A 24,315-nucleotide genomic window follows, 5' to 3' on the forward strand; every position below is an offset into this window, starting at 1 on the left:
GGCTGAGAAAAGAAAAGATGCACCAACTGGAAAGGAGATTGCAAGAGAAGATGGTGCACTGCTTTACTAATGTTGATATATAAACCGTTTATTGTGATTAATTTGTTGTATTATTAAATAAAGTTCCAACCATAATTGAGTTATACCATCACAATGGTTGGAATAGAAGAGTGAGCTCCACGATGGCACCTCTGAAAAGAGTGCTGATTTTGACTTTGTCAGTATAGAGTGAAGAGAAGAAAAACTAATTGTAAAGCAAGACTTGTAGATTAGGATCAACTTTAACGCTTGGGCGACTGTTTGAAGATCCAAGCTGTTCCTATCTCAATATCACGTAATACATGAAGAGCCTTTAACCTACATTTGTGTAGTTTCGTATAACTTTGTACTCCGTTGATGGATGATGTGAAAAATTCAAACCAATAAAGGTCGTGCGATTAATAACTATTTTCTATTTTGCTGTTCACTCTCTCAGTCTCTTCCATCAACAATGAGATTTTTTTTTTTCAATGAAGAATTTTTTCCTCTTCCTCAAAAATTTTCTTTTTTCTTTCAACAAATCAACGAACAACCTTCACAAGGAATAAATACTAATTATCAACCATGGCTGAAGAAGATGTATGTTTCAGAATCTTTTTATGAGTGCCAGTTGGAGATATTGTGGGAGATTGATTATTGAGGGGTGAAACTCAATGGGATGTTGACCCTTGTTGGTATTCGATGGAATGCAGGGGAGGGGGCGTCGAACGATTTTTTTCATTGTGGCATCGAATCCTGGTGGGGTCATCCCTTTACTGAGGAGGACATCATGGGACTGATCGAATGCTTTTGTCGGTCGTTGTTTTGATTAGTCTTTGCAAGGAGAGGCTATTACGCAATCGTTTGCTACCCAAGGCCCATTTCTGAGTTTAACTCAAAGATAACTTAGTCATTACTCTCCAATACTTCCACTCCATCTACAAAGAAACTCAACAATGGTATACTAACTAGCCTCCCTTTAGCACACTTTCGAAACCGCCGATGCCGGTGCTGCTTTGACTTTCCCAATGCAATGTTCAGCATTGAGAAAAAACGGACACGTTGTCATCAAAAACAGACCATGTAAGATTGTTGATATGTCCACCTCCAAGACCGGTAAGCACGGTCATGCTAAGGTTCATTTAGTTGCCATTGATATTTTCACTGGTAAGAAATTGGAAGATTTGTCTCCATCTACCCACAATATGGAGGTTCCAAATGTTAGAAGACAAGAATTCCAATTGTTGGACATTGATGATGGTTTCCTTTCATTGATGACCGCCGATGGTGATACCAAGGATGATGTTAAGGTTCCAGAAGGTGAATTGGGTGATAAGATTCAATCTGAATTCGATGACGGTAAAGATTTGATCATTACCATCATCTCTGCTATGGGTGAAGAAGCTGCCATTGCTTACAAGGATGCCCCAAAAAACTAAACTAAAGGAGAATTAGAGTGAATGAACAACAAACTCAATCTTTTTTTGTCAGAAGTTTTGTAATGTTTATAAAACATATATGTTGAATAGGGTTTTTGTTTTAGCTAAGTTCAATTCAAATATATGTGCATATATATATATATATTGGTTTATAAATTCTGTATTTTGTATCTAATTTGAATATTAGAGAGTTTGTACAGCGAAGGTGAAAGTGTGTAAGATTGGTATCTTGGTCTCGAGAAGAATACGGTAGGTGAGACAAGTTTCCAGAAAGTGCTACAGATTAAAGTAGAAACTACACGGCGTGACAATCAGAATGAAGACTAGCACAACTCTAGTCATGAAGTAAAGAGGTTGAAAAGCTTATGCCACTTTGATTAAGTTTGCATTATACTGTATACTTCTTCAGTTGGGTTCTACTTGTCTCCATACTTCTTTGCTTTACCCAATCCTCAGAGTAAATATAATTAAAGAGGATCAGACACAGATAAAGTGAAGGATACAAGATCAAGTTTCAAAGTGGGGAAATTCTTTCTATGTAGCGAGAAATTTTTCCTTCTAGTGAGGCTGACTCGAAGGCGAGACTGGCAGCGAGAACAAAGAAGTGAAAAAATTTACACAGAAAACACTTACAGTATTGCTTTCCTCTCCGTATTTCGCAACAAGGGGTAGTTATTGGTTGAGCCATCACTAGACGAAATAATTTCCTATTTCACAGTTAGTATTGCTTATCCAACCTGCAGTAATAATTCGATCATTTAACTCCGGGGTTTTGCCACAGCCTCAGTAAGCGGAAGAATTTTCCGGAGATAGAGTCGGTTGGTTTTGTGAGCACACAGCCAAAGCGAAAGAATTCTTTGTAATGTAGTAATTATGCCAAGACACAACCACCTGAACATGGAATAGTATGAAATTCATGGTGAGCACTGCCTAGTATATTTGGAACTTATTTGATGCTCCTCCAAGCCTGGTGGTTTACATGGCTACATTAGACACCTGAACCCTTTTTTTTGGATTCTGTGTTTCCATGTCAGTGAAAGTTTTTTGGGGCGGCAGTTTTTTGATGTTTATTATATCTGTGTTACTTTAGTCTACTAATACGTCTTTACTACGTATATGTGTTATTCTTTGTCCCTCCTTTTTCTTTCAGAGTTTTGCTTGGCAAACCAGGCGTCAAAAGTCAATAGTAAAATAATTTCTTCCATAAAATAAACTGAGAAATGGCAAAATATAATAATCCATAAATCAGCTACAAAATGTATCATCGGACTTTTTTAGGGGGTTACGGTTTTGCCCCTAATTTAACGAAGAAGAAGTACGGTGCTACATTGGTGCAATCTTTGTTCATTTGATTTTACCAAATACAAAAGTGTAATCATCAACAATCACAAATTAACAATCACACAAAATCTCAAAGATTGTCCTGTGTTGAAAAAGAAGGAAATCTAAATTTATACTACATCATTCAAATTTTTTTTTTTGACTAGATTTTAAATCACACATACGTTTACACTTACACACACACGGACTACAGATCAAAAGATCTGATTCAAATCAAGTATTCATACTTAGTACAAAGTCATAGAAAAGAGCTGCCCCATAAGTAGAACCAGCTGCGAAGAAGACAAATTTTTGTTGACTTTGAAGAACAGAACGTCCACATTTTCCTCCTTGTCCATATGAAACCACACTCAACCCGAGGAGAAATCACCATTTAGATTCCAGAAATTTTAATCTAACCATCCAAAGATCGTCTTAGTATACAAGATGGAGAGCCATACTACTACAGCACCATTTCTGTCATTAGAGGTACAAGCTAGCTCTACCCAGGGATCGACATCACAGGTAGCCGCCAGTACTGCATCAAATGATTCCAACGTATCTGATGATTTCTCTTTCATTGGAAGCACCCCATCCACGGTTTTATTCTTTATTGCACTAGCTGTGGGTGTTTTTATAGCATTGGTGTTTGTGTTTTTCACAATAAGGTATTTTATTCGATCAAAGTATGGTATTGCTGTCTCCCCCTTGGGTAGAAGAAGTCCTTATACGCCTTCAACATTTGGTAATGCTGGAGCTATCAACAATCAGGCGTTCATTCATGTTTTCACGCCTGAGGAAATCCAAGAACAACTAAGTTTCATGCGGGATCATAATCATACAAGAGCCAATATTATAGAAGAGACTTTGGCATTCAGAGAAGGCCGTTTTCAGCGAGAAAGAAGAAGACATAATAGAAGAAGAAGACGGAGAAGAAGATTTAGTAAAATGAAAAAGCTAACTGCTGATGAAGTTGAGAAATTGTTTCCTCAAAAGACGTATTATGATTGGTTAAATGGAGGTAAAGAAAGAGACGTTGAAAAGAGAGATGGAATGCTAAAAGAAGAATCGGACGAACAAGGAGTTGTCGAAGTAGTTAAAGGTACTGATGACAGTGGGTCGGTAAACACCCTTTATACTGCACGTGAGCAAGTGGGGATGGATTTGGGTAATGACATCGAGTTAAAACGCATGGATGAAGCTGTAACACGAGTGGAAACAGATAACGATATCACTGATGAGGATCCTAAAGTTGGTGGTAGCACAGCATCGCAAATCGAAGCTATTGAACTGACACTGGAAAAGCGAGCTGAAACTGAGACTGAAACTCATGGTCTACATTTTGATTCTGGTTCTTGTGCGATTTGTTTGGAAATGCTTGAAGATGAGGATGTTGTACGTGGATTAATTTGTGGACACGTTTTTCATGCAATTTGTCTTGATCCATGGTTAACCAAAAGACGTGCTTGTTGTCCAATGTGCAAACGTGACTACTTGTTTAAAAGGGATTACCAACAAGATAACGAGACAACTGAGGGTGCCAATGGGAATGATAATGGAGGTTCTAATGAAAGCTCCAACAATGCTGATTCATCAAACGAGAACAACGACAGAGAAGAAGCAGACGACGCCAATGATGAAGATCTTGAAAGTATCGATCTTGAGGAGATTCAACGTGACCCCGCCCTTCAAGCATTTCTTCAAGACTTGATACCGATGTCAGAAAGAGCGAGATTAGTCTTGAATGACCCACAATATGTTGATATAAATCTCGAAGAGAGAGCTAAGGAAATGACTAGGAAAAAATATGGAAGATTTTTCAAGATAATCATTTGGAAGTTGTTGGGTATAAATAAACTGGATTTATTTTACTGGTCGGTTCTTACTATAGCAAGTGAACACCGACGTACTCTACAATTGGAGGAGTTGCAACGATCAGGAATGACGAATGTTGGAAATTCTGAATCATCAGGAGACGGAAATCTCAATGGTGATACCGAAGCTGCAAATGGTGCGACAAATCAACATGCTGAACACCCTTCTACGTCAAACCGTGCATATGCTGGTCATACAGAGGTTGACTTTGCTGATGCGTCTAGAAGAGAAGTAGTGGATAATCGAGTTTAATGTAATTGAACAACGTTTATAGTTTTAATTTGATAATGGCTTGTACTATGCGACGGAAATAGGCTTCGTAAATTCCTTCTTGCATTTGATTCGCACCAAAAAAAAAAATTAAAGTTGACAAGAGGAAAATTTTTCAAAAATTTCCATCTTAGTATCATATACAAACGTTACGGCTACCCAAGCAATAATATATATACACTACGCACCTTGCAGGATATTCAGTCTTGAAATTACTTCATACACAACCCCTTGCACAACTATTTTTACAGTATAAGTTTTCCCGATACGAGAAAGATACAACAGTTGATTAAACATGGCACCAAAAAAGAATGTCAAAATGGACTTGGGTTCATTTTTAGCAGATGACACCTACGGAGGAACTTCATGGGCCGATGAAGAAGTTGATTTGAACTCTATCGGATTGTCATTGGATAAATCCACCACTGAAGCACCCGTTGGAGGTAAGCCTGCATTTTCAGGAATTGGTGGTGGCGAAGGTCGTTTCCAAGAACCAAGAAAAGAGAGAAAAGAGTATCCAGTTCCTGATAAGCCACCATATGTTGCACGTGTTTCCAATTTGCCATGGGAAGTAAGTGAAGAAGTCATTGTGAGACATTTTGAAGATAGAATGCAAGCTCAAGATATCATCACTGATATCAAGTTACCTGTTGACAGAGACAATGGTAGATTGAAAGGTTACGCATTTGTCACCTTTACTCAAAGAGAACTCCTTGAAGAGTCATTGAATTTAACTTTGAGTGAATTTCAAGGAAGAAAGATTTTTGTTAATGTAGCTGCACCACCAAGAGCCGATGAAGGTGATTGGAGATCTGGTAGATCTGGTCCATTGGGTGGTAGAGGTGAGTCTGAAGTCGAGTTAGATTGGGGCTCAGCAAGAAGAACACAAGCTGAGTTGCCAAGAAGGGAGAGATCAAACAGAGGTCCAAGAGAAGAAAGATCTTCTGGTCCAGATTTAGATTGGGGTGCAGCTAGATCAGAATCAAGTGGATTACCACCAAGAGAAAGATCACATAGAGGTCCAAGAGAACATAAGCCAAGAGATGAACCAGATTTGGATTGGGGAGCAGCCAGGTCGGAATCAAGTGGATTGCCTCCAAGAGAAAGATCCCACAGGGGCCCAAGAGAACATAAACCAAGAGACGAACCTGAATTGGATTGGGGTTCAGTAAGGGGCTCTCATGCTGAATTACCTCCAAGACAAAGATCATCAAGAACATCAAGTCATGGGGAGGGACAAGAACGTGGAACTTTTAAACCAAGAAAGCAAGAATCAGAATTGGATTGGGGAGCAGCAAGATCATCCACAACTACTTTGCCACCAAGGGAAAGATCCAACAGATCAGGAGCACATAGAAACAACTCCGACAATGGTTTTGATTGGAAGAGAGGGCAACCATTACAACAACGTACCAAATCGGCACATGGACAGAAACACAAAGATGAAAAGAAAGAAGATGACAAGTCTCAAGGACCACAAAAATCTCAATTCAGTGTATTAGCCGTTGATGATGGAGATGAAGAAGAAGAAGAAGAAGAAGAAGAAGTAGAGCAACAAGGAACCAATCAAGAAAAGGACTCATCTGACGCAAGTAAATTGGAAACTGCGACTGCCAACTTGTCAATATCTGAAAAGGACAACAGTAATGACGATTGGGAAGTAGTCGGTAAAAAGTAAATGGCAGTCATAGAGACACAATTGTAAAACACAAACGCATAAACACTAACTTAATTCATTTCGATTAATCTGATGGTGAAGGTGGGAATTTTGGAAATATAATTTGGAGATCGACTGTTACTAGTCTTATATATCTATTTTGTATTAATAATGACAATATATAGAAATCTAACCGATGTCACTGTTTTCTAATGTAAAGCTTAAACCTAGTGGAAGCGTTCTCGGTGAGATAAAAAAAAGTTGTGGTTACGCAGAAACCCACAAAAGAATGGTCACACCTCTACAGCAGTTCATTGCATTTGGGTTCATCCATGTCGGAGAGTATACAGGACAAGTACTATCTAATAGAATCTACTAGTATGTTCATCCAAAAGTATTTATAGCAATATCTTTGATTTCGGTTATACTAACTTTATCTCTAGAAAAATATCAACCATCCAAACCCACGCCATTACAAAACTTACTCCAGCTATACAACCTAGAACCAGTAGCGCAGCTGCTATCACGAACTAACCCTGATGGATCGAAGAATGTCAAACTAAGAAAATCTTACAAGGCCCATATACTGGATTTACCAGGTAAGCATCAAATACCTGAACCTAAAACCATACCCATTGGTCTAATGGATCCTCTGATTGGTCAACATCCAGATATAATAAATCAATTTGATAGTGAGTTGTTGAAAAAGGCACTAAAGTTTGATAGGACTCCAATAAATGGTATTCCTGGGTTTGATGCTGCTGATTTGGCCATTGGTGATCAACAGACTTTAATGAGGGGTGATGATCGAGATGATGAACGGAACAAAAAACGGAAAAAGAAACATCAAAATGGTGGTGATGTTAAAAAACAACACGTGTAAAGTAACAAAGCTTTATTTATTGGGGTACAGAATTCTTTGTATATTTACATTTATAAATTAAAAAATTGTATTATAATTGTCGAATCACGCTACTCTTTAGTTTTAACAACAGTTAGTTCACGAATTGGGATAAATTTGTTGTACGTTTTAACCGACTTCAATCGTTCATTGGTCAACATATCCAGCGAATTATCATTAGAACTTAATTTGTTGGCTAGTAATCGGCCAGTGTGGCTCCAAAGGCTTTTCAAGATCAATTTCTTGACAATTTCGGTCAAATCAATAAACGAAAGAATACGATTCTTGATGATCAATTCAGGCAAATCAACTCTGAAATCGTGAACATTTAACAATCTCTTGTATCCCTTGTTTAACTTGATTGTGATCCGTAAGGTGATTGCTTTGACCGTGAGGGAAATGATTGAAAAATATTGTTTTGATCGTTCAATCATTTTATTAACTTGTTCGGCATCTTCCTCCTCTTCCTCATCATCATTACTCTTCCTGCTGAAAAAACTTTTTCCAGAAAGACGAGTCAAGCCGCGCTTATTCAGTTTCGAGCTAGTCATACTTCTTTCTTGTAGTTGTCTGTCAAGCCTAGCACTCTTGTTTGCTCCCTCGGTCTCCTCTACTAAGCCATATTGATCCTGATCAGAAGGATTTTCAAGCTCCTTCTCTTTGGCTTCAGTATTATTAGCCATTTCAATTACTTTGCTCTCTTTAATGTCAGCTGCATCAGTTTGGAATATGAAATTCATAAGTTTCTCACCAGTTATTTCATCAACTTTAATATTTAACGGTAGAGAATTCACTTGTAAATTTTCAACAATCTTGATTCCACCAACTGATCTATTCATAGTCCATTGCAAATCTATCAAGTTTTCGGATGGGTGTTGCTTTAGATTGAATGGGCCAATAAAATCAGGATATCTTGCGTTCTTGATAAGATTGAATCCTTGCAACATTTGAATTTGGATTTGATTCAAATTGGACCCACTTTCAAGCTCTTTTCTCTTGTAAACTCCATTGGCAAGAGCAACATCCACAATAGGTGTTCGATCATCCTCTAAAATATGCAAAATGATCTCATCAGCTTTGATCAACCATGATATTTGTGGATAGTTTGAAGTATCACTGAAAAAGTCACCAGTGAGCAAAGTCCTCAACAATAGGTAAATCTCACTGGCAATATCGCCTGTTTCCAAATTCAATTGCAAATAGTTGTTCAAATCCTCATTACACATATGTCCCTTTCTAAAGCTGTAGTTTGCATTCAACAACTTCAAAATACGGTAATACAGTTGTAATCCTTTCAATTTATCTGCTACAGCCGGTAAGTTGTCAAAATCAATTGAAAATTTCATCTTTTCAATCTTCTCCGCAATAGCTTTGCTCATAGGTTCACTGTAAAACAAAAGATTGATAATTATGACATACAAAGCAAAATACTGTGAGCTCGTAGATGTCAAAACAACCGAAGGCATATCAATACGCAATCTTTTCGGTGCTTCCAACAGTGTAGTTGAATGGAGATCTTCTTCTGTAACTGAAGCGTTATCTGCATTCTTTGACAATTTGCTACTCATTATTTCCGTTTCATAAAACAAAACCATGACAGACAAATTCTGTATAAGTAGTTGATTTTCACCTGCCCATTTACCCTTTTGAGTGATTTCTGGACCGAGCCATGGCGGCCAATTTGCTTTTGCGCCATATGGATTGTCAGTAATTATCATTAAATCTCCACCCAATACATCTTTTTTGTTCAAAACGAAAACACTTGCATCTTGTAAAACTACACCAAATCTTTTCTCCAAGACTTCGGGACTTGCTGAATCGCGTGAGTTCAATACAGATACAATCTTTCCACTAATGGACGGCGTCGATACGATGACAACCGAGTCTGGAGATTCGTCACTCTGAAGTTGAATTTGAGGTGATACTATGTCGATCAAGTAGTCTTCAGATAAGGACTCATTACCCTTTAGCTCCTTCAAAATTTTGGTAAAATTGTTGAGCCTTTCGTTTGAGGTGAGTTCTGCAGATCTTGATTTGACCTTTAGGTCTTCTTCGCCATTACCCACAAATTGATCATAAGTCCGGGCTGACGATGACATAGATCCTATGTCAGAGCCATAGTCATTTTCCTCGATGAATTTCTCAAGTGTGGAAATTGACTCATGTGACAAATATTTCTTCATGGCTGCTTTCAATTGAACAAAATGAATGTATCTCATAACATTATCACGACAAGTTCTATTCCATTTCAACAGCATACTCAGCCAAGTGAATTTATTATGAAAATGCTCTTCCTTTTCGATAGATACTATCGAATTTTGTCTTTGGTTAGCAGGTGCACCACTCTTTGCACGATCAAGCATGCGCTTCACAAATGTAGCTCGCTCTTCCAACTCTTTGGTGGAAGCTCCCTTATTGCGTACCTTTGTAATCTGTTGATTGAGTGCTTTTTGTCTGCTTTCCAACAAGGCAACTCTCAGATCAGATTCATTGTTGGCGTGAATACGACAATCGTGGATATCCTCATTACCAAACTGGTCGTCGTCTTGATTCTTACCGGCATCATTCTCGGTATCTCTTTCGTAGGAAAATCTTTGGGAAAACATAAGCGGATGGATCTCAACTTTTCTTGGGCAATACTTCAATGAAGGTAAAAATGCTTCTTCATAGTCTTGGATGTCAAACCAGACCTTATCGCCTCCATAAATGTTATACGTAGACTCCTTATCGTTGTAGTCTTTGTTTGAGCCTTGATATAAGTTCTGCGAGAAGCTTGAATGCACCACACGCAAATCTATATTTGAAAGGGTCACCTCACCAATGTTGAAATTCATCTTCATGACTTTGGTACTTTTAGAAAGCTCTTCATGATATAGAGTCACCGGTTGTTTTCGTTGATGCAAGTCAACTGAAAACTCGTCGACTCTTGCCCTTAACCCAACGCACTCAATCCTATCATCATCAATGTCAATAACCTCATCTCGGTACATATGTGAAATGAATAGTGATTTCAAAAAGAATGAAAACTTGTTCGTAAACAAATGTTCGGAAAATTTAACTGATTTTTTGGTCTCACCAAACAATGATCCTCTTCTAATTGGCAACATCATGTTGCTTGAAAACAACTTCCACCATGCAAAGAATTGGTTGAAAGCTCCTGGAGTTAGATGAATAGTGTTGTAACTTTTGTCTCGATCAGCCACTAAAGATATTGCCATATGCACATATCCACTTCTAAAGCCTGCGTAGGAATCATGTCCGTCTTCACAATATTTTGGATTCATTAGGTGTACGTTATAATGCGGTTTAAAATCTTCGACTCTTTTACCATTAACTTTGCGTTGAAGTAAGAACCCAACATGGAACTCGATTCCCCCACTCAAGCTAATAACATTCTTGCCGAACACTTTGTTAAGCAAATTAAAGTCAGGCTTTGTGGCAGAGTCCTCAAGATAGTAACCAAAGCAAGTGCTGATGAAATGTGGCGAATCTGGGAGGTAGACTGAGTCAATACTACTTCGAGTCCAGGCTAACAATGGAGTTGCCAAGTAGTTGGGAATATACCATGATACTTTATCCGAAGTGATATCGAAAAAGTTTCTCGAATTGTCATCTTTGTTAATTTGCCAAACTACATTCTTCTTGAACGAAAGGACGAATCCATTTGAGGTGGACAACAATTCATAAGGATCTCTTGACCCTTTGAAGCCCACTTCCAAACTTTTTCTAGTTTTAATAACGCAGCTTCCATGAAGGATGTACTTGAGCTTGTCCCAGAATCCTAATTTTTGTGAAGGATCAACCGGTGGCTTCGAAAATTGATCGAAGTTTAACATAAATTGTTGAATACCAAAGTTATACGAGGTTCCCCAAACGATTCTCGTTGGGTAGTCCGAGTTAAAGTCACAAGCCAACTTGGTATACATCTTGATACTTGAAAGTGTTTTTTCAATGGTTAACAAATCATATGGATTAGCTTCATCCTTGTGACTGGCAACCAATGGAACCTCTAGTTTTCTTATTTCTTTCTCGTCAGTGACATACTTTTCACTAATGACCAAATCACCCCGTAACAACAAGCTCGCATTGGCCGTGTTCTTATTTCTGGGAGAGTACAATATAGGAAGTGGGTAATCACGCAATTGCATCCTCATTTCAACCAATTTCAAATCCAAATACATTGGCACCATCACTGAATACTTTGTATCTTTTGGAACTCCCTGGCCCACATTGTGAATAAAATCAGCAATATTATCAAGACCGAAATCAGGCTTGGTTAAGTTGAGGTTAAACCCTTCCATTCCAATTGTTAACAATGGGGCATCATATGGGTAGGCCACCACATCCTTATTATATTCTGAGTCAAAACGGCACTCATTACCAAAAAGATAATCTTTATGTGCCACAACTTCATCTCTCAATTGCTGTTGATAAATCTTGACTTTTCTCATCCATGATTCAGCAATAGTTGTGTGCAACTTGTCCAACCTTGAGAAATAATTCTTATCATCAGAGAGTTGAGCTTCCTTAGCTTCAAATAGAGAATACAATTCCAATCTTTTTCTCTGTTCAGTTTTGCCCAACTGATAAATCATATTCAATTCTGTTTCAAAAGGATCGTCTTCCATTGTAAACTTTAAATGGTTTGACTTAATGGCCAAATTTGGCAACGCAATGGGTTTCATTTCATGAGGGTGAACAATGTTTGCACCTTGCTTGGAGTCATCGGCCTTGAGTAGTTTTATCAAATGCTTTGAAAGTTTTGCAGTGAGTGACAAATTGTCAAATAATTCGTACACTATGAATTTGTGAGGTTGAATCAATCGAATTGCATCTGTGTGTACATCAAGTTCCAACTCATCCACCGTCTTTGGAATTTCAACATTTAAACTTAAAGAGTCGAGACAAAGCAAACGACACCATTTCCCTTTCACACTCGGTGAGTCAGCAAGACATCTTACGAAAAACAATGAAAATTTAACTATTTTTTTTGCAAACTCAACATGTGTATCAGATAACTGGATCTTGAGATTGTAAGCATCGGCAATTTGTAAGATGATATCCAGTGTTTCTAAGGTAAAAGTTGCTTGGACAAAATCTAGCAACAGTTCATTTGAGGCCAGATCTTGAGGGTCGCTCATTGGATCCTCAAACTTGTCCATATCCTTCTTCAATTTCAGCTTTATCATTTTGATTGGAGTAACGATAAACTCTCGAACCAAGTATACTGAACCAATCAACGTGAATAATTTATACCTATTGTAGTATACTTGCAACTTATCTATATTCAGCAGCACTATCAATTGATTATGACCACGGTAATCACTCATAGAATCCACACCAAACTTAAATGTGGGAATCTCAACTAGTGGCTCTGTATTTGAGCGTTTGGTACTGATGTCATCAGGCGTAAGAATTTGAAACATCTCAAGCCTACTACTAACAGACCAATACTCGGGTACCTGATCAAATGAAGCGAGGGTATCCAGGGATGAAGAGGATGAATCATGTCGAGTTTGTTCATCGATCCTCTGTGCTCCATGATTCACAATGCCAGCCTTGAAATTGTCGAACCTGATATTCACTCTTCTTAACTCGTTGCTCTCGTCAGTGTCATATTGTAAATCGGTAGTATCTGATTTAAACAAGTCGTCCTTAGGTATCAAGACCGAACGTGATCCAATAAGTATATCCCAAGCAGTTGCTCTCACCTCTACTTGAGCAAGCCATGAGGGTAGGTGACGAAAGATCTTGTCTTTGATACTTGCCAGGGGGGCCTTTTTAAAGCTTGAGTGTTTTCTGAGTTCCTTTCGTAATTTTGTCTTTAAATAGTTAAGCTCCTCATTGAATTGTTTATTCAATACACCAATTTCGAGATCAGTTTCAGCTAATTTTGTCATATCCAGAAGGAGCCAGTGAACTCCTTTGAAGATGTCTAAACTAGTCAATCGAATTGATAAACCGTGTAACTCAAGAATGGAAGCAACTGTCAAATTCTTGAAAATATCCACCTTCACGTTAACAAGCTTAAGACCAAGAATTTCCTTTTCAACTGGTTCCGAAGAAGGTGCAGTTGCGTTTGCGTTTACGTTTGCTTTGGAAAGGTATTTGATACTTGGATACAATACCTCCAAATTGGAAGCGTAATCACGAGTCGGGGTGGTGGATAAATTGAAATTCAGTAATGAATAGGAAAATTCCAACAATTGGGTGTGATCACTATCATCGAAGTTTCGAAGGATAAAGCGTGGCTGTTCAACAACAAACTTAATGTCCAATTTGGGGTAGTATTCATTTACATACCTCCAAAGTTTTGCCTTGAGTGACTCTCGTTTACTGTGTTCTTCCTCTTTTTGAGGAATTTCATTGGTACCATCGTCTGTACTATCATTTGTTCTCTTAAGCAATTTACGCAACGCTAACCATTTTTTGAATAACACCACATTGTACAAGATGGCACTTAATTGGCGTGAGTCTACATCGAATATAGGTGAGCTGGCAGATGAAAAAATCTCCATGACACAATTTTTGAAACCTTTAGCTTGAACAACTTGGCTTAGTATGTTGGTTTTGTGGGTAAATGAATAATTGGGCATACTCAATATTTCATCAGTTTCTTGACCATAAGATCCGCTCATTAAGGTAACACGTTTGACAAAAAATAGTTTGAATAGCTGAATTGAAAGGGTAGAATGGAAGGGGTTATCTTGTTTTGGGTTGAACAAAACTTCGAATCCAGCAGCATCACCGTACAATCGTGAAACATTGAATGACACTGATTTTGTCACCAATTCTAATGACGTCTTTGGCTTGACCTCATTGTAATATTCCGCAATTGATACATTGTTTTGAATGGTCACAAATGGAATCTCTGAAACTTTTGAATTTTCAACATGGATGGTGACATCTGAAAGTAACTTGTGTATAACCAGAAAAGTCCTTTCTAGCTTGGCTTGTGCATCTTGCCCTTTAGAATCATTGTCTACTTCACCTTGTTTGATGCCATGAGAAAAATGTGTATCTTTGTTTGCTTGTTTCAACTCGTCGTGTAAAATGTAATATTTGGCAGTATTGAACATCAGGAAATTACTTTCAGAAACATTAATCTTTCCAATGAATCCCCCAATAACTCCACTTTTATAACCGATCAGGAATTTAAATTCGACTCTGAAGCTGCCTAATTTGAATGGGGTCAACAAATCATCCTTTGTCTTGATTTCATGAAATACGTTATTGACAAGTAGGCTAGTTCTGAATTTGAGACGATCCTTGTGTCTTAAACTGTCTCTTGATTTGGCATTGTACTTAACATAGTCGATGGTGGTTTTATAGTCAAGTGCTGAGTGTATAGTTGTGTTTCGCATTTCAAGATCTAAACTTGGCAAACGTCGTATGACGAATTGCACGATACGTCTTAAAAAGTAATTGTTTGGGTAAACAGAAATGTCATTTTCTAGTGAGACGGATTCACCATCGTCTCTTGCTGTTGTGGTTTTCTTTTTCTGTTTCTTTGGTTGGGATTTAGGATATAGTTTTACCTCAAGATCATCAATAATAGTCATCTTGGTGTTACCCCACAATCGAAATCTTAAGCATCGTATCTTGACCCACATCCTCTTGGATTTAAATGTGACTCCATTGAATGAGATACCGTTGTTGATTGATATTGAACTTAGATGAAATCCGGTAATCAAGTAGATGGCATACCAGGATATAATCCACGCTAAAAGGATGTAGACTAGGTAATATAATAGACTACTACTGTTGACAGACTTCAAATCAATCATCATTGAATATTTTTAACGACCTGGTATCTTGAGGGGGGTTGTGGTTGCTAAATGTGAGTGCGCAAACGTAGTTGAATTAGGTTTTACCCTTCGTAGGGAATATTCTTTTTCAGTGTTATGTATGATAACTAATAGCAAGGTTATGAGTTAGCACAAGTTCAAAAAGAATTTCAGCTTATAAGACCATTGTTGGAGAAAATTACGATGGTGTTTAGTATTGTTTCGGCTATAAATTCAAATCTTACTTGCTTCAATATTCGCATTTGGTAAACATCAAAACAAAATTAAACAATACATAATGAACAATACACAAAAACGTAAAAATACAAAATTAACACTTTTTGCAGTGGTACAAATTTAGGCAGAAGGCATAGTCCAAGTAATTACAACAAAAATATATTTAGCCTGGGGGGGGGGGGGGGGGTTGATATCCAAAGGAGAGATTGTAGCTTCCTTTGAACTACTTCAGCAAACTTGAACAGTGTTCATTGTCTAGTTAAGTAGAAAGAGTCTAATTTACGATCTTGTACTAAATGCAAAATCCAATCCGATAAAACTAAGACCAGGTTTTACGATTGCTATGCGCTTTATATTCGAAAGTGTTTGATATTTGCGAGCCGTTGGCAATAATGTAGAACCAACAACAGACGACATGATGACTTTTTTATTTGAAATATTTCGGAGATTAAGTTTACGAATCCCTGCTCAAACTAACCTTATCAATCACCACATCGTATACTTTCTAAACAAACTTAATCTTGCATTCCCAATTAGGAAGTATGTCACAATTACGAAAAATCATTGTAAGATAAAAAATTGTTATACTTTGGTAGCGGGAGGTTTAGTTTTTCAGGGCTGTAACCCTTTGTATATCTCTTTAATATCTCGCTACCAACTAGTCTCTAATATGGTGCTACCGATTTGTATCCAGTATGCAGTACCGACAAAAGCTAAGTCATGTAGATACTGACACTGCGCACATACTCTCTCTCACTGAAAAATTTTCTAAGTAGTTATCAACTAAAGCAAAGAAATCTTTACGTTTACTTTCTTGTTTTAATATCAACGACAAATACAATTAAAGAGTATGTCTTATTGGAATACGACCATGTTGTCAATGGAACCAAGAGGGAGGGACTGAGAGACAAGGAGCTGTAAACTTTACTATATTTGGTGAAGGATTTTCAAAGTGATGGAGTCAAGAAGAAAGGACAAGAAGTCTCTAACAAGCTTCACCAACGCGAATAAAGGAGACACCTGAATGCAAGAAAGATTGCCATTCAAAATCAAAAGTTAGAATAGCTCATTATTTATTTGGAAGCCAGAGTTCAAAACAAAAATCATTATTCAGAAAGGGCATCACCTATCAAATTCTTCTACCAACTTATTCACTCAACATGAAACAAGGCTATCGCTCATCATTGTTTTCTTAACCAGCTTCTCCTTTCTTCTATCAGACAGCGTTCCCTAAGTGATCTTAATACTAACTTTTTCTATTCTAGTGGCTACTTCAGTTCCACACCCAAAGATTGTCAAGAAATACACCAAGAGATTCAAGAGACATCACTCCGACAGATACCACAGAGTTGCCGAAAACTGGAGAAAGCAAAAGGGTATCGACTCATGTGTCCGTAGAAGATTTAGAGGTACCATTCCTCAACCAAACATTGGTTATGGATCAAACAAAAAAACCAAATACATGACTCCATCAGGACACAAGGTATTTGTTGTTAAGAACTTGAAAGATTTGGATGTATTGGTTATGCATACCAAGACTTATGCCGCTGAAATTGCTCACAATGTATCTGCTAAGAACAGAGTTGATATTGTTTCAAAAGCTAAGAAGATTGGTGTTAAGGTTACCAATCCAAAGGGTAGAGTTTCTTTGGAAGCATAAGTTTGAGAGGATTCTGTATTCTTTTTAGATGGTGTAAGGTGATGAGAGAGCAATAATAACAGCTTTATTTGTGTATATTACTAATAAAGATATATTTTCACGTCTTGATTGAAGAATCGTAGACTTTACGGTAAAAAAGAAGCCCTATTCAAAAGCAGTGGTCTCTCTCGTCTATTAATATATGTACACAAATACGAAACATGGTCTCCACTTAGATGCTCCTTCTTATCTCCGACCAACACTATTAGCATTACTAACATCATTATGATGGTGTCTCTTCAACTTATAACCTAAATCACAAGTTCCATCCGCTTCCAATTTCAAATTACTAACACTACGCAAAATATGTCCATGGTGTCGTTTGATATCAGATAATGAATGACAACTGGCATCATCTTCTTCTTCAGTCACGGCTGAATTTGATGTATTTGATGTGTCATGTCTACTTGGGGGTAATTTGAAACTTGATGGATCGTTTTGAGGTGCAGATGTGTCATGATTTAAAGAAGATGGCGATCCTCTTCTCTCATTGTCATTTTCTAATGATGAATCTGGTTGTTGTTGCAACTTCTCCTCACGTTGTTTCTCTTCAAGCCCTCGTTGTTGCTCATACTGTTGTTGTTGTTCAATTTGTAATTGATGCTCAATATGTTGTTGTTCGAGTTTATCTTGTTTTTGAGCTGCATCCAATTCAGGCTCGTGTTCAATATCACTCTCTTCTAACGCCGGTAGATTACCATTATTTAGTGAATGGTCCGAAGTAAACAGTTGTTGTGGTTGCTGTTGTGGCGACGAATTTGACGACGAGAATTGTTGTTGTGGGAGCTGTTTGGATGATGCTTGTTGATGATCAAAATCAAGCATTGATTTCGTACGTGGCAATACATTATTTTCATTTGAATGAAGTGAAGCATTACTTGACGAAATGTTTCTTACACCATTGTTGTTATTCTTTTCTGATGCATCGGTCAAATCCAACATACTTCGCAATGACCCACTAAGGTTGTTATTCTCATCATGGCTAGCATAACCATCTCCATTGGCGGTTCCCTTTTGCCTAATGAAAGTTCCCTTTCTTGATGGTGTTTGTGAATTGTAGCCCGATGATGTACCTGAACCAGGGGTTTCTCCGGTTCCTGGTAACACAAACGGATTCACCTCTTGATCAGGATCTTCATAAATACACATCTCAACAGCTTGGAACCAAGGGTCTTCAAATAACAAGTCCAAATCGTACCTAGTTGAAACAGATGGATCACATAATTTCCATGCAACTCTTGACGCACCAGTACTTTCAAATTTAGCCGCCATTTTAAACTCAACACCAGGTCCTTTGTTGAATCCCTTGTTGTTTTTAAAATTTTGATGATCGCTACAAAACCTCTTGTGATTGAATGTGTAGTCCCTAAAAGCATGGTCTAGTGGGGTCGATTGCTGGAATGGCACACCTCCATATACAAGACAGAACAAAAGCATTCCTAATGCCCAGTCATCAGATTTGAACATATCGTAAGCAAAATTCTTTGCTTCTGATGCTGATTTATCCTTTAAAAGCATAACTTCAGGCGGAGAATAAGGTGGGGATCCAACATATGCTGTTGACAACTTGACAGGACTATTGAAATCACCGGGTGTTTCATGTTGATAAGTACTAACACCAAAATCGCACAATTTGGCCATACCATTGGCATCGAGCAACACATTTTCCGGTTTCAAATCACGATGAGCAATGCCACATTCATGGATGAATTTCAATCCATAGGCAATTTGTTTGAAAAGACAATATTTTTCATTCAATGGTGATTTCTTCCATCCAGGTCGAACAATGAGTGAAAATAAATCACCACCATTACAATATTCCATAACAACACCCCAACCACGAGTTAAATTAGCTTGACTTTGTATACGTAGTATTGCCAATACATCAGCAACATGCCTTGATTTAGAACATTTCTTTTGTATGATATATTCCTTCAGTACTCGTTTGTAAAACTCTTCATCGGTTTCTTTACTCAACATGGTAAATTTCTTTAATGCATATAACTGGCGTTTGTTATGACGAGAATTTATAATCCGAACGTCAGAAGAACCACCATCACCTAATTTCTTATTGCTGACATCGATTTCAAAGTCTTCTAGCAAATTGACATGAGGCTGTTGTAAATCAGGTGGAAGATAATCATTGGGATTAGCAACAGGGTTAGCGACAATCCTTTCACCGTCGTTATTACCCGAAAGGTAGAAACTTGTATTCCTCTTGGGCTCTTGTGACGGAGTTTTTTTCATTCCATATGGGTTGTAAACAATTTTCTCATGATTGGGCGAGGGGGTGTCAAGAGCTGGTGATTGGCTAGTTAAATTATGAGCTGATGGCACCCTACTACTCCTCAAGTGTTGTGTTGCTTTATTTCTATTATCCATTTGTTGGAAATGAGCCAAAGTTTCAGCTTTGGTCATTTTTTTATTGGGAGTTGCTGCCGAAACATGTTGTGGTTTGGGGTGTTGTAATTCAGAAGCAGCTCTATCTCTTCCGTTTGCAGTTGAATTCAAAGGATTAGTGTTCCTCCGCCTCAAAGAAAGTGCTGATGATGTTCTCTTTGGACCGTCTCCAATTGCTGGTGAAGGTGCAGGTGGATGTTGTTGCTTACCATGTGGAGATGTATTCCTTGATGATGGCTCCGTACTTGGCTCATCTTTGTCTCTATGATGGTGGAAAAACTTTGATAACTTGGAATGAGAAGCTGATGGGTCAGTGTTAGAAGAGGATGAGTTTGAATTAGCTGGAGATAACTCCTTTTTGAAGATAGCTTTTAACCCACTATGATGTTCCTTCATTTTGAATTGATTGTGTGTTTGGAAAGTATGGTTGATGTCGTTACAGACTACGTTGGTAGTGTTGTGATATTATGAATATAGTAGTGTTGGTCGATTACTGGGTGGTTGTAAAAATATAAATATAGGGGTTTTGGTTTTCCTTCTGAAATGAATCTCAATTATCGCAACTTTTATAACTTCTAACTTATAAATTAAAATTGATTAATATTAAATATTAAATTTTAATAAAATTTGTTTGTTGGCCTCGTTTTTTAATTTACTTATTGTTGTTGATTAAATGAGTACTTTAATTAAACTTATGCACCTTTAGTGGCGTGCTTCTCCATTCTTATATGTATTTGGTATCTCAGTAGTACTTTTGTATATGGTTTCTATTTATATATCTTTATACTGAAGACTGAAGATATGTGGAGAAGTTTGGCTATATGGTGAGGGGGTATGGTTTGTATATGCTATTCGCCTATCTCATTCTGTCTTTCCACTTTTCTTATTACTAAATACACACGTTTTCTCTTTCATTTAGAAAAAGAAATTTTTATTCATCTTTCTCTCCTCGTTTCCAGCAGACTCACAAACACATACACAGAAAGCACTATAAAACTAGAGCTGTTGTTGTTCAAAACAAATAGTAGGGTAGTATGGAATGTATACTGCAATGTGAGATCATACTTGGATAAGTTTTGTTTCAAGCAATTATTGCAGAAAACATAGCAATACATGTCTTTTTCGGAGTTATTTTGTCGTTACATACAGGAAACAGAAATAATAGAATAATAAAACAGTTTCTAACGGAAGAAAATAGAAGCTATGAGAAAACTGCGTATGTACGTAAACACCCCGTTGAGCGACTGACATTATTACCTTCTACAAATAACTAATGAGACACGTATGACTATAGTAGGCTCATAACTGCTTTACGCATATAAATCCGGTCATTCGTGCGATTTTGTCTTTTTTATATTTTTGTGCCTGCATCGGACTATTTCTCTTTATAGCCGACAAAAGCAGTGTATTCGGATCGACGGTTTCTTTAAGCAATAACGGTGGTAACAGGGATTGCAATGCACTTCTATCATACCAAAGCTACGTCAGTTTTGTTTAATAGGCAATAACAATCGGTTTTTTGTCTTTCCGCATCTGCCACGTTCTTTGGTTGTTAAGATTATGAAATTTTCGAACAATAATGAAAATGAGATGGTTGTTAGGATTTTAGTTATCGCCCCATTTTTTTGGTGCACAACGTGGTAAAAAGGATGAACAAGTAATTTATCTTGAAGCACCTCGATTGTCGAACTATTTACGAAGAGTATGCGTGAAAACGATATTTTGAGGACGTGGCAATAGCTTGGTATCTATGAACTACGAGTCACTCACTACATAAGCTCTAGCTTGTCAAAACAGTGTGTGATAAATATTGCGACAAAGGTTGCGAAATAAACAAAAGAAAAGAAATTTACGAACAAAGGTTTGGGGGAGCACCGCCAAGACCCTCTCCCTATTCTGCCCTCCTCAGCCCTCTAACTCAATAATCCTTCCAAAACAATAAAACATCCACCTATTTGTTCCTCCCCTTTCCACCCCACCCTCTACCCCCCTTTTTTTCTTATTTTCCTTTTTTTGTACGGCAAAATATCAATCGCAATTTGCCATATTTCTTGAGTAGATTCTTAAGCTTGGCAAAATACGTTTTCTTTTGGTCGTATCTCATTACTCCGAGAGAAAAGAAATTTCAGAAACCAACAAAAGTGGGGTGTCTCAAAAGAGATATAAGATAGTATCCATAGCGATAAGAGAGAATGGGGTTGAGTTGATAAGGTACGAATGGTCTAAGCCTCTTTAATCATATCTTAAGAGTCGAGAATTCAGGGTTTCAAAGCTTTTTCTACTAAAACCATCACCTCTTTGTGCACAATATAGAAGGATTGTAACCTCTCATCTACCTACCAAATTCAATGGTGTTGTTGAAGCCCAATGTTGTTTCCCATTCTCTCCACATTATGCAATTCGCCTTGAACATTGATCTTATCCGTTTCCAAAGAACTAGACATAAAATATGTACATAGTAATTGGTGCCTCCATTGCAAATTACATCACCTTTGTAGTAATAAATAAAAGTAAGAAGTTACGTATATTAAAGAAAAAGTACATCTAAAGGTTTCGAAAGATTTAAAGTGGTATAAAACAACGTAAAAGAAAGAAAATAAACACCGACATGGATTGTGTCACAAGCCACTCACCTTCAAACTGAAGGACTCTCAATTCCATGTGCAAGACAGGATTGAAAATGAGAAGTAAGTCAACGAACAGTAATCTTGAACGTTTATCTCGATCACATAAACAAGAAGCGTCATGCTCTATTATACAGATTCATCTTCAACTGCTTTCTGATTTCTCTTTATTTTGAAAAATCTAATTCCACCACCATTGTTTGCATCATCCTCATCTCTAACTTCTGCTCTAGTAAAAGAAGAATCATCACGAGTAGCAGCAACACCCTTTGGATATCCTTGTTGTCTATCATTATCATACACACCTTCTTTCTCTTGTTTTTGTTGATTGACTCTAGCCATGTGCTTTTTGTAACTGTTGCTGATATTAGCAGCAAATGTCAATACCCAACAAATTACCAAGCATACGAATGCTGCCCACATAATACCCATGGCTTTAGCACCAACTTTGGCATGTCTATCATCATTTGAAAATGCATTTTTGGCCAATACAGTAACTGCAGTTTGGAAAGATGCAAAAGCGGCCATGAAAAACAATGCAACAGTAACAAGAAACATGACAACTTTGTCAATAATTGTAAAGCAAAAGCCCAAAATATCGATAATTAAAGCCAATCCACTGAATCCCAAAGCAATTAAACAAAATGCAAATGCAAATCTACTCAAGTAATAATACGTTGATTGATTATCCAAGAAATCCAGTGGTACATTTCTCGTAGTATCGAAATTGTCCTCGGGAGAAATGGGGTAAGCTGGTCCTAATTTACAATTGGAATAATCGTTCTTGTCACATACACCCCAGAAGGTCCATGCTGATGTGTTTGCTGGTGAATTGGGGATATTTGAAGTATCGGCTTCTAACCAATAGAATTTGTTCAAGGGGAAATGTTTCGATGAACCGGCCAATACTGTGAAAATGAGCAATAGACATGCGCCGGCTAGAAAAAATAAGTTGAAGAATGTATTGATTACTCTCATTGTAGGCGGGGGCAGTCTAGTAATGAATGGGTGAGTGTAGAATAGAAAGAAAGAAAAAGAAATGAGATATAAATTGAAACTAATTTTTCTATTTTTATTTTGCCTTTGCTGAAAGGTTGGAGATGCAGCTGATGCAGAAAAGTCATGATGTTACAGTTCCTTTGTGTATATTCCCTTTTGGACTATAAAATGAAAAACTTAATAATAGGTTGTACTATTAGTTTTGTTTTGTTTATTTTCTTGAACCATTTTGTGTAACTGTTTCCATTTGTTTACACTTTGTAAGTTCAAGCCGCTCGACCAAAAAAATCTTAATTTGGACCATTGATGATGTAACTTTGAATTGAAATAATCTTGGCTGTAAGGGAGGTCAAAGATTGCTATATTACATAACAGTAGCAACTTCTGCAGCTAGAACATCTTACATCGGGAAGCCAATATTGTTTATAGTTGAACCTCAAAATCTGCGAAAATTTCATCGTCTGTTACTTACACGAATGTCTTTCTCGTACTTTGTGATACTCAAAGAATAAATTTTAAGCGTGTCTACTTGACGAAAAAATGAACATTAACAGTAAGTTGCACTCTTTTGTGTCTTACACAAATTAACTTCTTACCCTGCTCTATATTCCATTTTAGTCTCAATTGTAAACAAAAAACATCACCAACCACACATAATAACCAAGAAACACAATACAAAAGTACCTGTACAAATTGGGTCTTCTTATTGTCAAATCTGAAATTGTATTGTTGTTCTGTAAAGAGCAAGCCTGTCGTTTCTTTTTTATTCTATTTCTTCCTCTGTTGGAACGGCTATGACATAATTCCACCACCAAAATTTCATTTTATGCTTCTCATGGTTTTAATCTAGTTTGTGTAAGTATTTGGTGTGTATGAGCCTCTTCTTCTAGTGCGTGTGTGACCTGTCATTTCGCGCAAGACTTATGATTTACTCAATAAGGAAACGGTCATACTATTAGTAGAAACACTTATGAAAGGATCAAATCGTTGAACCCGTAAATAAGTCCCTTCACTTTTAAGAAGTTCCGGCTAAAATATGAGGATGATTTAAGTTAAACATTTCGCATCAATATCCTACAAAAATTGTAA

The 24,315-nt window shown here is 37.3% G+C and overlaps 8 protein-coding genes across 8 annotated transcripts; 5 read left to right on the forward strand and 3 right to left on the reverse strand. All coding sequences in view use genetic code 12, as the record gives it.

Annotated features, from left to right (window-relative positions):
* Positions 1 to 603: 603 nt before the first annotated feature.
* CORT_0F03500 (Anb1 translation initiation factor eIF-5A) lies at positions 604 to 1,457 on the forward strand (the record flags this gene model as incomplete). The annotated part of the gene is made up of 2 exons (XM_003870654.1): positions 604 to 618; positions 1,002 to 1,457. The coding sequence occupies 2 exons, from the start codon at positions 604 to 606 to the stop codon at positions 1,455 to 1,457; spliced, it is 471 nt and encodes a 156-aa protein (XP_003870703.1).
* A 1,767-nt stretch (positions 1,458 to 3,224) lies between these two features.
* CORT_0F03510 (hypothetical protein) lies at positions 3,225 to 4,904 on the forward strand (the record flags this gene model as incomplete). Its single annotated transcript, XM_003870655.1, has 1 exon — positions 3,225 to 4,904. One exon carries the CDS (start codon positions 3,225 to 3,227, stop codon positions 4,902 to 4,904), a length of 1,680 nt encoding a protein of 559 aa, XP_003870704.1.
* Positions 4,905 to 5,217: 313 nt separating this feature from the next.
* CORT_0F03520 (Tif3 translation initiation factor) lies at positions 5,218 to 6,600 on the forward strand (the record flags this gene model as incomplete). Its single annotated transcript, XM_003870656.1, has 1 exon — positions 5,218 to 6,600. One exon carries the CDS (start codon positions 5,218 to 5,220, stop codon positions 6,598 to 6,600), a length of 1,383 nt encoding a protein of 460 aa, XP_003870705.1.
* A 311-nt stretch (positions 6,601 to 6,911) lies between these two features.
* On the forward strand, positions 6,912 to 7,462 carry CORT_0F03530 (hypothetical protein; the record flags this gene model as incomplete). The annotated part of the gene is made up of 2 exons (XM_003870657.1): positions 6,912 to 6,957; positions 7,023 to 7,462. The coding sequence occupies 2 exons, from the start codon at positions 6,912 to 6,914 to the stop codon at positions 7,460 to 7,462; spliced, it is 486 nt and encodes a 161-aa protein (XP_003870706.1).
* Positions 7,463 to 7,551: 89 nt separating this feature from the next.
* Positions 7,552 to 15,270, reverse strand: CORT_0F03540 (Fmp27 mitochondrial protein; the record flags this gene model as incomplete). The annotated part of the gene is made up of 1 exon (XM_003870658.1): positions 7,552 to 15,270. One exon carries the CDS (start codon positions 15,268 to 15,270, stop codon positions 7,552 to 7,554), a length of 7,719 nt encoding a protein of 2,572 aa, XP_003870707.1.
* A 1,081-nt stretch (positions 15,271 to 16,351) lies between these two features.
* CORT_0F03550 (Rpl32 ribosomal protein L32) lies at positions 16,352 to 17,164 on the forward strand (the record flags this gene model as incomplete). Its single annotated transcript, XM_003870659.1, has 2 exons — position 16,352; positions 16,770 to 17,164. Coding segments are annotated over 2 exons (396 nt in total).
* A 225-nt stretch (positions 17,165 to 17,389) lies between these two features.
* On the reverse strand, positions 17,390 to 19,999 carry CORT_0F03560 (Ptk2 protein kinase of polyamine import; the record flags this gene model as incomplete). The annotated part of the gene is made up of 1 exon (XM_003870660.1): positions 17,390 to 19,999. One exon carries the CDS (start codon positions 19,997 to 19,999, stop codon positions 17,390 to 17,392), a length of 2,610 nt encoding a protein of 869 aa, XP_003870709.1.
* A 2,357-nt stretch (positions 20,000 to 22,356) lies between these two features.
* Positions 22,357 to 23,205, reverse strand: CORT_0F03570 (Sur7 protein; the record flags this gene model as incomplete). The annotated part of the gene is made up of 1 exon (XM_003870661.1): positions 22,357 to 23,205. The coding sequence occupies one exon, from the start codon at positions 23,203 to 23,205 to the stop codon at positions 22,357 to 22,359; it is 849 nt and encodes a 282-aa protein (XP_003870710.1).
* Positions 23,206 to 24,315: the final 1,110 nt, after the last annotated feature.

This window comes from Candida orthopsilosis (genome assembly GCF_000315875.1).
Source record: "Candida orthopsilosis Co 90-125, chromosome 6 draft sequence".
NCBI lineage: Eukaryota > Fungi > Ascomycota > Pichiomycetes > Serinales > Debaryomycetaceae > Lodderomyces > Lodderomyces orthopsilosis.